The sequence below is a fragment of the Thamnophis elegans genome, chromosome Z (genome assembly GCF_009769535.1).
Source record: "Thamnophis elegans isolate rThaEle1 chromosome Z, rThaEle1.pri, whole genome shotgun sequence".
NCBI lineage: Eukaryota > Metazoa > Chordata > Lepidosauria > Squamata > Colubridae > Thamnophis > Thamnophis elegans.
The window spans coordinates 135,610,632-135,624,398 of NC_045558.1; the positions used below are offsets into that span (position 1 = coordinate 135,610,632).

The following is a 13,767-nucleotide window of genomic DNA, read 5'->3' on the forward strand; positions in this document are numbered from 1 at the left end:
TAATCCTCACCATGAAACGGATAGATAGATAGATAGATAGATAGATAGATAGATAGATAGATAGATAGATAGATAGATAGATAATAGGTAGGTAGACAGACAGACAGACACAGACAGACAGACAGACAGACAGACAGACAGACAGACAGACAGATAGATAGATAGATAGATAGATAGATAGATAGATAGATAGATGATATATAGTTATATAGATAGATAATGAATGAATGATCGATCTATCGAGAGATAGGCAGACAGACAGATAGATTTTTCAACAGAGAAGTTGTCTACAATCTGGAAATGTTCTTCATATTTTTCTGTACATTGAAACAACTTAAAGGGACAATTGATCATGTGAAGCAAACATGCAAAACAGCTCAAAATTCATGGATACAAATTCACACAGTAATCCAGAGATTTTTACAAGCTAATGTACATTTGAAACCAGAGCAGTTTTCTTTTGGGACTAATGGGCAGGAAATTAGAAGAAGAGTCATGGAACTTCATTTTTTATTATTTGTTTGCTTTTTGAATTCCTCTGCTGCTCCCCTCAATGATAAGGCAACCGTGGACAACTTTCAAACAATAACATGATAGAGAAAAAGGCAAATTTTGCTTAAATTACAATTGCAATTATAAGGTTATATAAATCCTAGAGCAAGGAGACAGGTGTCTCACAGGAATTAGGTGTTGTTCTTACCCTGTCAATCACTTCCAGCATTGATCAATCCTTTCATGTTCCCAAGGCCTCTGGCAAAACCAGGATTTGATGTCCTTCGCCAAGACCAAAAGAACGGAGCCAGTTCTCACTTCTGCTGGCAGATTCTGCCACAAAATGGGGCCACTGAAGAAAAGGCTCCTCTCCATGACCCCTTCAACAGAAATTCTTTGGCTGACAGGTCTCACAGCAGGCCCCTTGACTGGTGCAAGTGGGGCAAGGGAATCCTATTGGAACAAGATGGCTCCACAGAGTCATTTTATCTAGGATAACAGCAGGAATTGTATTATATGCTCAAAAATGGAAAGACCCCCAAACCGCCTACAATGGAGGAATGGCTGGAGAAGAGGAAGAAATTTGAGGAGATGGCTAAACTGTTTTTTTTTAAAAAATCAGATAATCAAAATCTTCAGGATTGATTGGAAATTGTATGAAATTTGTGTGTAATACAAAAAAAAATATTCTCATGATTTGTGGTTTTAATGATTAGAAAAAATAAGAAAAGAGAAAAAATGTGGGCTTTTTGGCAATCATAAAAGTTTATAATGTAATGTATTTCAAACTGGAAGTTTCTTTTTCCCCATTTCTTCTCATATTCTCTTTCTGAATTTTTATTATTTCTTTACTTTTTTCTTTCATCGTTTCCTATTTCTTTTCTTTTCTTCCCCTCCATTCCCTTCTTTCCTTCTACCTTCCCTTCTTCCTTCCCTTCCTTTCCTTTCCAATTCACAATACAATACAATAGCAGAGTTGGAAGGGACTTTGGAGGCCTTCTAGTCCAACCCCCTGCCTAAGCAGGAAACTCTATACCATTTCAGACAGATGGCTATCCAACATCTTCTTAAAGACTTCCAGTGTTGGGGCATTCACAACTTCTGGAGGCAAATTCTGTTCCCCTGAATAATTGTTCTAACTGTCAGGAAACTTCTTCTCAGTTCTAAGTTGCTTCTCTCCTTGATTAGTTTCCACCCATTGTTTCTTCTTCCCCTTTCTTTTCCTTAATCTTTTTTTCCTTTCCTTTCCTCTCCTTTCCTCTTTCCCTTCCCTTTTCATTTCTCTTCCCTTCGTTCCCTTCTCATTGTTTATTAGACTGTGTGAGTATCTAGTCTTTCCATAAAATCCTCGCCATAAAGGCATCCTTGAGTTGACTGTACTTTTGCTTTTCTAAATGTAGAGCAACCTGGATTAGTTGAACATTCCAAAGAGGTTTTGTTAGTCTACATAGAGATTGTGTACTTAATTCATACTTAGTGCATGTTCATCATATGTTAGCTTGAATCAATTCTGAAAAGTGGTGAACATTTTCAAGGCTTTCCTTTAATTGTTCTAATTAAGGGATGCCTTCAGTTTTCTCAAGGCTGGAATGTTACTTCAAGATCACCATTGTAGGAGCCTACAAGGAAAACAATTGAGATACATTCACCAAGAAGCTCTTTTATCTCAACCAATATGTAAATCGAGGTGCAATTTCCCCTTTAATGGAGTCAGATGGTTTTACTTTTAAAGCAACACCCACCAGCACAAATCTTGAGCACTTTCCCAAACCATTCCCTATCCATTCTTCTCCATTCATTAGAGAAAGCCAAAATGACCCCATGGCTGCCATTGGTCTTCTTACTTGCATCCCTTAGAGGTAATTGTTTCCCTCTATAAGGAATTTCCTTCCATTTGCTTTTCTTGTATACAGGAGATCTCAATGAAACACTTTTCTTTTTAGGAGTCCAATCTCAAGTACAGTTGGTGGAAACTGGAGGAGATGTGAGAAGACCTGGGGAGTCCCTCCGTCTCTCCTGCCAAGCCTCAGGATTCACCTTCAGCAGCTATGAAATGGTCTGGGTGAGACAGGCTCCCGGGAAAGGACTTGAATGGGTGGCATATATATGGTCTTCAGACCGTTACTACTCTGACAAAGTGAAGGGACGCTTCACCATCTCCAAGGATGATGCCAAAAGCCAGCTGTATCTGCAAATGAACAATCTCAAACTAGAAGACACGGCTGTCTATTACTGTGCAAGAGACACAGTGAGAGGAAGTGAATCTGAAGCTTGGCAAAAACCTACCATTCCATAAAGCAGCCTGCAAGTCCTTTCAGCCTAAGAAGGCTGCATTTTTCTTGAAACTAACTTCCAGAGGAAGAAAAAGATTGTGATATAAAAACTCAATTATTAAATCCTCCAAACAAGGAGACAAGTCTGGTTCACAATTCAAAAGGGTTTCTTTACAGAAAAATAAAGAAAATGTTTTCAAAGGTGTCCTCCTAGTCTCTTCCCAAATGGACTGAGTACAAGGAGAGCAAAGGATAGTACCTTTATAGTAAACAGTACCTTTTATACATTCTACTCCTAAGAAACTCTCCCCTCTCCTGCTCATTCATTTAAGTCATTTCTTTCGTCATTCCATACTTAAAAGGGTCAACTTGACAATTTCTTGAGAGGCCCCTATCTCTTATTTGGTTTTTTCTGGTGCCTGAGCAAATGGCTTCCTATGTAACTTGTACATAGGCACCTGTAAACGGCTTGGAATAACAAATGTTATCTTGTCCTGTTTACTGAACACATTTTGTGGTTAGCAAAAGCACAGTAATTGATTACACATTTTAGGCAAGAATATAATGGGTTATACATTTAAAATGGTAAAAGAATACAAAAGCAACCTTTTAATATTTTATAAAAGTGTAACTTAATATCATTTCCTTCAAGATGATCTTGGAATCAGCAGCATGGGATCATCTCTGAGCAGCTCTCAAATTACGAAAATACACTCATACAGATGTAGACACATCCTTTTTTAAATCATATTCTTTTCAAATACACTTTACCTTTCTGTAGATATGAAATAATTCTTTTTGGATGGTTATCTACTCTTATGTTGAGATTGGAAGAAAAGAAAGTAATCATTCCTTCCTTTAATTCCTGTGTTTTAAATCCTCTTACGACTTATTTAACTGTTAAGAAAATCAATTTAAGATTTGTTCATCATCACAAGACTTGAGTGCAATATACAGTTTTATAGAAAGTGAAACTCCCTTAAAGTCCTCATGTGGTTTCCACACCTCTTCCCCTCCTGGAACATAAGAATCAGGAAATAAGAATGAAAAACCTTTGCCAGACCAATTCTCGAATATAGCTCATCTGCCTGGAATCCACACTGTATATTGGACATTAATAGAATCAAGCAAGTCGAAAGATATTTCACAAGAAGAGTCCTCCGCTCCTGTGCTCACAATAGAATAGCTTATGAGTCCAAAATTTTGGTTGCTAAGCAAGAGCATTGTTAAGTGAGCTTCACCACATTTTACCCAATCCATGACATCTCCTGGTGAGTGACATCAACTTGGCAACTCCCACCCAGTCACATGACTGTCAAGCCACTACCACAAAAAGGCCACACATACAGAATAGGTTCTAAAATTTATTGAAACCCACCACTGCTGATGCCTATTGATCTACTGCCATTTGCACTGTTTAGAACTGTTTTGGTGGACAGGAGCTGGGGCAAGTAATGGGAGCTCACCCCATCAGATGGCACTGGGTTCTCAAACCCGGGCTACCAGCTTTCCACCGAAGTAAGCCTAAACTTCCTCCTATGTCTGTGATGGCGAACCTATGTCATGCACGCCACATGTCACCCACAGTGCCCTCTCTGCAGGCATGCAAGCTGTCACACCAGCTCAATTCTGCTGTGCATGGACACAGGCCTCCCGCCAACCAGCTTATTTTTTGTTCCCTGGCGCATAGGCATGGGGCGAATGAGGGAGATGTGCGTGCATGAGCAGGGAATGGACCACACATTAAGAGGTCATGCACGCATCCATGGGGGGCCCAGGACAGTGGCATGTGCATGTGCAGGCGCATGAGGGGAGGGCAGGCACATTTCATTATGGGTGTGCATACTACACACTTATGGCACTCAGCACCAAAAAGGTGAGCCATCGCTGTCCTATGTATTCCCAATAAAAAGCATGATGGACGATTCTGAGGACTGAATTTCATTTAAAATCCAGGTGTGAAATCTATGGCCAAAGATATACCGTATAAGACACACCAGGATTTTGAAGAGGCAAATTAAAAAAAAAAAAGAGTTTGCATTCTGCAGACCTCCCCAAAATGGCAGATTTTTCATGAAAACAGGCCCATTTTTTCTTTAAAAAGGCATGAATAGCCTTAGGAGACTTGTAGTGTGCTCCTAGGGGCTGGTGGGGGTCAAATTGACTAAAAATCAGGCTGTTTTTTGTTCATTTCTGCCCTCCCCAGCTCCCAGGAGCACTCTGAAAACCTCCTAAAGGCAATGCATGGACATTTTGGTGAAGGCAGCAGGGTTTCTGGAGGCACAAAATGTTTTGTTCAGTGTATAAGTCGCACCTAGATTTTTCATCCGCTTTTTTGAGGGGGAAAAGGTGCGTCTTATATTAAGGTGACCAGATTTTCAGATTGGCAAAGAGGGATACCTTTGACTGGGGGGTGAGGGAGCTGGCTGCGGCGTTACTGCCAGCCCGCGGCCTCGCTAGGGACGTCTGGTCACCTTAATTATACACATCCTCTCTCTCTCTATCCATCCATCCATCTGTCTGTCTATCTGCCTGCTTATCTGTCTATCTAGTTATGGTATCCCTCTCCCTCTTTTCCCCTCTCTTTCTCCATCCATCTATCTGCCTGCCTACCTATCTCTCTCTCTTTATCTCTATCCATCAATCTATCTGCCTGCCTATCTGTCTATCTAGTTATGGTCTCTCTCTCTCTCTCTCTCCCTCTCTCCCTCTCCCTCCCTCCCTCCCTCATCTCATTATCATCTATCTCAGTGTTTCTCCATCTTGAAGACTTGAAAGTATGTGGACTTCAACTCCCAGAATTCTGGGAGTTGAAGTCCACACACTTTCAAGTCTCCAAGTTGGAGAAACACTGATCTATCTAATTAATATAATTATTTCTCCCTCTCTTTTTCACTCTCTCTCCAGCGCACAAATGCAAATGCATAGGGCAGCCCACCTCACGCACAGGTAACTCCGTGCGGCTTACAACATTATGATGCACGTCTCCCCATAGGAGAGGAGATGGGGAAGCCGGGGGCCCGGAGATCACCCCGGGGATGCTGAGGATGCCCCAACTCAGCCCCTCTTCCTGCTCCAATCATGTGCCGCTACTTCCTCTGAGCGCAGCGCTTTACTCATTCTTTGGAGCGTCCGCAACTTTGCTCCTTCCAATTTCTTGGCCCGGGAGGCTCGCAGGGCTCCGCCTACCCCGGGCCCCCATTGGTCTAGCGGGCCGAAGAACGTGACAGGGGTGCGGTTGGGAGGGGAAAGCACTTGGCGCAAAAAAGTTACTTTAATCAGTGGGGTAAAGTTCTTTCTTTTTCTCGCCCAAGCTTTTGCCCGCATCAGAGCTGGGGGAGGAGAAAGGACTTTACCCCATTGATTAAAGTAATTTCTTCACCCGCAGATCCCAACAACGCTGTCAAGATTAATATCTCTTGAATTAGATTCCGGCTGATGCAGCGGGTGGCGCGGATTGCAGCAGGGACGCCCGCCGATCGCAGCCCGATTGCGCCAGGGGCTGCGCTGGTGGGGACGGGTGGAGGGGATGGGACTTGGAGTCCTACGATCTTGGCGAGGGAGGATTCCTGCGATGGGATTTGGAGTCCGATGCCCCTGGCAATTGGGGGTTCCGCTGGTTGGAAGAAAGTCCTTCTTCACACCAAGCCCCTTCTCCTCTCAACCGCACCTGGGGGACACAGGGAAAGGCACCCACTCTGCAGCCCACCCACCATTGGGCTCCGGGGGCAGCACCTTCCCAACACCGCTGCTGCCACACTGGTTCCTTTGCGCCCTACAGAGTTTCTTGCACACAGGACGGGCGCGACCTGGGAGACACAGGGAAACTCCGCAGGGCGCGAAGGAACCAGCGTGGCAGCAGCGGCATTGGGAAGGTGCTGCCCCCGGAGCCCAAGGGTGTGGGCTGGCGAGCGGGCACCTTTCTCGCACACAGGGAGCCGAATCTTTTGAGAGGGGATGGGCGCGACCTGGGAGACACAGGGAAACTCCGCAAAGGGGGAGAAGGAGAGGAGGGCCGTCTCCTCCCCCAGCCGCCCTACTGTGGAGGGACAAAGGCTAGTGGAGGAGGTGGGCGGGGGGTGGGAGACAGACCGCGGCCTCCCTAGGGAAGCCTTCACAAGGAAGGCCTTCCCTTGCTAAAGGCTGCTGCCCCGCCCACCCGAAATGGCGCCGTTACTCACGAGTTAAGCAGCAAGCAAACAGCGAAGACGAAATGAAATGGAGACTTGCGTGGCGTGCTAAGCGTGCTTAAAATTTTTCATCCCATCCAGCTCACTCATTGGCTGGAGTCCAGGCCAATCAGTGAGCGGCACGCTGGGCTGGCTTAGATTTTTAGTGTAGAAGGGAACGAGCGAGCGAGCTAGCAGCTGATGGGCGGGGGAGCGAGCGAGCTGCGAGCGCCAAAATAAAGCGGGTTTTTTTTGAGAATGGCTCGGGACACGGGAATAATTATGAAAAGGTGTACCTGTCCCGCCAAATGCGGGATGTCTGGTCACCCTACTTATACTCTGAAAAATACGATATATAAGCAACTGCAGCGGACTTGTTTTTTATGCCATTTATTTAAACCAAGAAACAATTTCCTCCATAAATGAGCACCTGGTTTCCTTTTCAGTCTACACACCCCAACACAAAGTTTGGGCACTTTCCATAATCTTTTCTGATCAATTCCCTTCAATTCATTAAAGACTAAAGAAGAATTCTCATGGGTGAAGCTTGACATCCTTACTAGCAGTCTGCAGAGATAATGCTTTCCTTTCTGAAGAATTTAGTTCCATTTATTCTTTTTGTGTACAGGAGATTTCAGTCAAGTACCTTTCTTTCTAGGTACTCCACAGAGTCATTTTATCTAAGATAACAGCAGGGAGTGTATTATAGGCTCAAAAATGGAAAGACCCTCAAACCGCCCACAATGGAGGAATGGCTGGAGAAGATGAAGAAATTTGGGGAGATGGCTAAGCTGTTTTTTTTTTTTTAATCAGAAAGAAATCTGTCTTCAAGGTTGATTGGAAATTGTATGAAATTTGTGTGTAATACAAAAAATATATATTCTCGTGATTTGTGGTTTTGCTGATTAGAAAAAATAAGAAAAGAGAAAAATGTGGGCTTTTCGGCAATCATAAAAGTTTATAATGTAATGTATTTCAAACTGGAAGTTTCTTTTTCCCATTTTTTCCCATTTTCTCTTTCTGAATTTTATTGTTACTTTTTCTTTCATCCTTTCCTTTTCCTTTCCTTTCCTGCCCCTCCATTCCCTTCTTCCTTCTTCCCTTCTACATTTCCTTCTTTTCCTTTCCTTTCCATTTTACAATACAATACAATAGCAGAGTTGGAAGGGACCTTAGAAGTCTTCTAGTCCAACCCCCTGTCTAGGCAGGAAACCCTATACCATTTCAGACAGATGGCTGTCCAACACCTTCTTGAAGAACTCCAGTGTTGGGGCATTCACAACTTCTGGAGGCAAATTCTTCCACTGATTAATTGTTCTAATTGTTAAGAAATTTCTCCTCAGTTCTAAGTTGCTTCTCTCCCTGATTATTTTCCACCCATTGCTTCTTGTTCCCCTTTCCTTTCCTTAATCTTCTTTCCTTTCCTGTCCTGTCCTATTCTCTCATTTCCTCCTTCCCTTCCCTTTTAATTTCCCTTCGCTTCCTTCCCTTTTCATTGTTTATTAGACTGTGTGAGTATCTACTCTTTCCATAAAATCCTCGCCATAAAGGCATCCTTGAGTTGATTGTAATTTTGCTTTGCTAAATGTAGAGCAACCTGAATTAGTTGAAGAATCCAAAGAGATTTTCTTAGTATAACTCAGTCTACATAGAGATTGTGTACTTAATGCACACTTAGTGCATGCTCATCAGATGTTAGCTTGAATCAATTCTGAAATGTGGTGAACATTTTCAAGGCTTTCCTTTAATTGTTTTAATTAAAGGATGCCTTCAGTTTTCTCAAGGCTGGAATGTTACTTCAAGATCACCATTGTAGGAGCCTACAAGGAAAACAATTGAGATAAATGCACCAAGGAGCCCTTTTATCTCAACCAATATGTAAATCGAGGTGCAATTTCCCCTTTAAAGGAGTCAGATGGTTTTACTTTTAAAGCAACACCCACAAGCACAAATCTTGAGCACTTTCCCAAACCATTCCCTATCCATTCTTCTCCATTCATTAGAGAAAGCCAAAATGACCGCATGGTTGCAGTTGGTGTTCTTACTTGCATCTCTCAGAGGTAATTGTTTCCCTCTATAGGGAATTTCCTTCCATTTGCTTTTCTTGTATACAGGAGATCTCAATGAAACACTTTTTTTTAGGAGTCCAATCACAAGTACAGTTGGTGGAAACTGGAGGAGATGTGAGAAGACCTGGAGAGTCCCTCCGTCTCTCCTGCCAAGCTTCAGGATTCTCCTTCAGCAGCTATGAGATGAGTTGGATGAGACAGGCCCCAGGGAAAGGACTTGAATGGGTGGCATATATATGGTCTTCAGATCGTTTCTACTCTGACAAAGTGAAGGGACGCTTCACCATCTCCAGGGACGATGTCAAAAGCCAGCTGTATCTGCAAATGAACAATCTCAAACTAGAAGACACGGCTGTCTATTACTGTGCAAGAGACACAGTGAGAGGAAGTGAATCTGAAGCTTGGCAAAAACCTATCATTCCTTAAAGCAGCCTGCAAGTCCTTTCAGCCTCAGAAGTCTGCATTTTTCTGTGACACTAACTTCCAGAGGAGGAAAGAGATGGTGAGATAAAAACTCAATTATTAAACCCTCCAAACAGAGAGACAAGTCTGGTTCACAATTCAAAAGTTTTATTTTCAGAAAAATAAAAAATAAAATGTTTCAAAGGCAGCCTCCTAGTCTTTCCCCAAATGGATTGAGTACAAGGAGAGCAAAGAATAGCATTCAAATAATATATTTTATACATTCTACTCCTAAGAAACTCTCCCCCTCCTGCTCATTCATTTAACTCATTTCTTTCATCATTCCACACTCTTAAGGGTCAACTTGACAATTTCTTGAGATGCCCCTGTCTCTTATTTTGTTTTGTTTTTCTGATGCCTGAGCAGATGGCTTCCTATCTAACTTGAACGTAGGTGCCTGTAAATGGCTTGTAATAACAAAGGTTATCTTGTCCTGTTTACTGAACACATTTTGTGGTTAGCAAAAGCACAGTAATTGATCACATATTTTAGGCAAAAATATAATGCGTTATACATTTAAAACGGTAAAAGAATACAAAAGCAACCTTTTAATATTTTATAAAAGTGTAACTTAATATCATTTCCTTCAAGATGATCTTGGAATCAGCAGCATGGGATCATCTCTGAGCAGCTCTCAAATTCAGAAAAAAACACTCATACAGATGTAGACATATCCTTTTTTTAATCATATTCTTTTTTCAAAGACACTTTTCCTTTCTGTTGGGAATGTAGATATGAAATAATTCTTATTGGGTGGTCATCTACTCTTATGTTGAGATTGGAAGAAAAGAAAGCAATAATTCCTTCCTTTAATTCCTGTGTTTTCAATCCTCTTATGACTTATTTAACTGTTAAGAAAATAAATTTAAGGTTTGTTCATCATCACAAGACGTGAGTGCAATATATAGTTTTATAGAAAAGTGAAACTCCTCTTAAAGTCCTTCATGTGGTCTCCACTTCTCTTCCCCTCCTGGAACAAAAGAATCTGGAAATAAGAATGCAAAACTTTTGCCAGACTAATTCTTGAATATAGCTCATCTGCCTGGAATCTACATTGTATATCGGACATTAATAGAATCAAGCACGTCCAAAGATATTTCACAAGAAGAGTCCTCCGCTCCTGTGCTCACAATAGAATACCTTATGCCACCAGGCTTGAAAGTTTGGGCTTGGAGAAACTAGTACTATGCCACTTACGGTCTGACCTAAATGTAGTACACAAAATTATCTGCTACAATGTCCTTCCTGTCAATGTCCTACTTCAGCTTCAGCCGCAATAATACATGGGCAAACAATAGATACAAACTCAAGGTAAACTGCTCCAAACTCGATTACAGAAAATATGACTTCAGCAATAGAGTGGTCAATGCCTGGAATGCACTACCTGACTCTGTTGCTACATCCTCAATCCCCCATAATTTAAACCTTAAATTGTCTATCGTGGACCTCACCCAATTCCTAGAGTCCCAAGAGAGTGGGCGGCATACAAATGTTAATAAACTCAAACTCCTAAGAGGTCTGTAAGGGGCAGAAATGGGTTCCTGCCAGTTCACACCTCTTCGGGCATACCGGTTCCATAAATTTGCTGTACTTTTGCGTACCCGTTCCACAGAGGCATGGCCACGGCCCCATACTGGTACGCTCCCCTGCCCTGCAGCCCATTTGCTAGGCGCTTCTCAAAGAGAAGGAAGCAGACCAGGCTGCCATGCAGAGGAAGGCAGAGATAGTCCTTGACTTTTGACTGCAATTGAGCCCAAACTTTTGGTTGCTAAGCAAGAGCATTGTTAAGTGAGCTGCACCACATTTTATGCAATCCATGACATTTCCTGGTGAGTGACATCAAGTTTCCTAAACCCCATTAAATCCAGAGGAGGGAAGAAAGAGAGGGGGGAGTGTGTGAGGAGGGGGGATTTCCTAAACCCCATTGAATCCAGAGGAGGGAAGAGAGAGAGAGAGAGAGAGAGTGTGAGGAGGGGGGATTTCCTAAACCCCATTGAATCCAGAGGAGGGAAGAGAGAGAGAAAGAGGGAGTGTGTGAGGAGGGAGGATTTCCTAAACCCCATTGAATCTAGAGAAGGGGAGAGAGAGAGAGAGAGAAAGAAAGAGGGAGTGTGTGAGGAGGGGGGATTTCTAAACCCCATTGAATCTAGAGAAGGGGAGAGAGAGAGAGAGAGAAAGAGGGAGTGCGTGCAAAGGAGGGGGGATTTTCTAAAAATCCCATTGAATCCAGAGGAGAAGTGTGTGTGTGTGTGTGTGTGTGTGTGTGTGTGTGTGTGTGAGAGAGAGAGAGAGAGAGAGAGAGAGAGAGAGAGAGAGAGACTATCACTAAGTGTTGTAGCTTATGATTCTTGATGAATGTATTGTATTTTATTTTTTTTATGTACACCAAAGACAAATTCCTTGTGTGTCCAATCACACTTGGCTAATAAACTATTCTACTCTACTCTACTCTACTCTACTCTACTCTACTCTACTCTACTCTACTCTACTCTACTCTACTCATTTCTATTTCAATTCTAATAAGGAGTTTAGCTTCTCTCTCTTGATAAAATGTAAGCTAGCATAATGCAAGCTAGCTTTAGCTTTCAAACATTTAGTGACCAAAGTTACAACGGCATTGAAAAAAGTGACTGATGACCATTTTTCACACTTAGCAACCATTTTTCACACTTAGCGACTGTTGAAGCATCCTCATGGTCACGTGATCAAAATTTTGATGTTTGGCAACAGATTCATATTTATGATGCTTTCAGTGTCCTGGGGTCATATAATCGCCTTGTGTGACCTTTTGACAAAATATAAAATTTTTAATCAAGCCACACACACACACACACACCCCGGGTCAATGGTGTCCCTCTTTACCAATCTGAAAATCTGGTCACCTTAGTTATTTGCTTAATATATCATATAATATAGATGATAGATAGATAGATAGATAGATAGATAGGTAGGTAGGTAGGTAGGTAGGTAGGTAGGTAGGTAGGTAGGTAGGTAGATAGATAGATAGATAGATAGATAGATAGATAGATAGATAGATAGATAGATAGATAGATAGATAGATAGAGATAGATAGATAGATAGATAGATAGATAGATAGATAGATAGATAGATATCTCAATGGATTTCAAACAAATTTAACTTCTCAAGAGATTAAAATCCTCACTGTATTTCTGTATTTCTGTGTTTAGAATAAATTATATAGAACAGTGGTTCTCAAGTTCTCTTTCCCTCCCCATGGGGGAAAAACATCTTTAAATACTTTTCATGATGATGGATCATAACCACAGACAAAAAAGAGTTAAGTTTTAAATAATAATATTTTTCAGGCCTTCATGGGACCCCTGTGACAACATTGTGCCCCCCCCCACACACCATATGTTCAGAACCACTGATGTAGAGCAAAGATTACCCCCAAACGAGGGTGAAAATCTGGGTGCATCTTATACACTGAATGTAGCATTTTTGGCTTACCGAAATCCCACCCCCTTGCAAAACTGGAAGTACAGAGGGTTTAGGAGGCTTGCAAAGTGCTCCTGGGGGCTCGGAAGGGCAAAAATGAGCAAACAATGTGCCCTTTTTTATTGCTTTGCCCCCCCCAGCTCCCCAGGGGACTCTACAAGCCTCCCAAAGCTCTGAATGTCCCTCCCATCTTTTTTGCAAATACCTTGATTATTCAGTGATTGAATTAAATACCTGCCCCATACCTTGATTATTCAGTGCTGATTGATAACTGTCTAATGATAACCTTGGGACTCTTTTGTTCTAGCTCCAGTTAGAGGGTTTGGGGGGGTTTTTTTGGAAGAAAATGTAAACTAATGAAGATGAGTTGAATATTCCAGCTTCAGTTTTCCTGTTTACACAGCTATAATCTTTGAAGGAATTGTATTATCATACCATAAAAAGGCAGAAATGAAACTTTATTGGCCTCTTTCTAAACATTCAAACTGCCATGCACATATTGAGGAAACATCTGGCCCAAAACAATCTTCTTGGGAAATGAGGAAGATGCCTCCCCTCCTCATTTTGGACACTGGAGGGCAGTGTTGTCACGTGAAAGCCCTTGGCCTATGCACCCAGTGGGGGTGGGGTAGGGAATCAAACAAGTGTCATTCTCTCATTCTAGAGCCACGAGAATTTTTCATGTTATTTCTGTAATAAGTTACTGAAAATATCTTGTGTAAAGTTAACATTTGACGAGATAATTCTCACCAGGAAACTTCATTTTTGTCTGTGAAACAGAGGTTGGTTCCTACCAGTTCGCACCTATTCGGTAGAACCGGTTCGTCTAATCTACCGAACCGG

The 13,767-nt window shown here is 42.0% G+C and overlaps 1 gene segment (V, D, J or C); it reads left to right on the forward strand.

The window, feature by feature from the left end:
* Window positions 1-2,249: 2,249 nt before the first annotated feature.
* Window positions 2,250-2,788, forward strand: LOC116521939. The segment is given in 2 exon segments: window positions 2,250-2,351; window positions 2,436-2,788. Coding segments are annotated over 2 exon segments (399 nt in total).
* The last annotated feature ends 10,979 nt before the right edge of the window (window positions 2,789-13,767 follow it).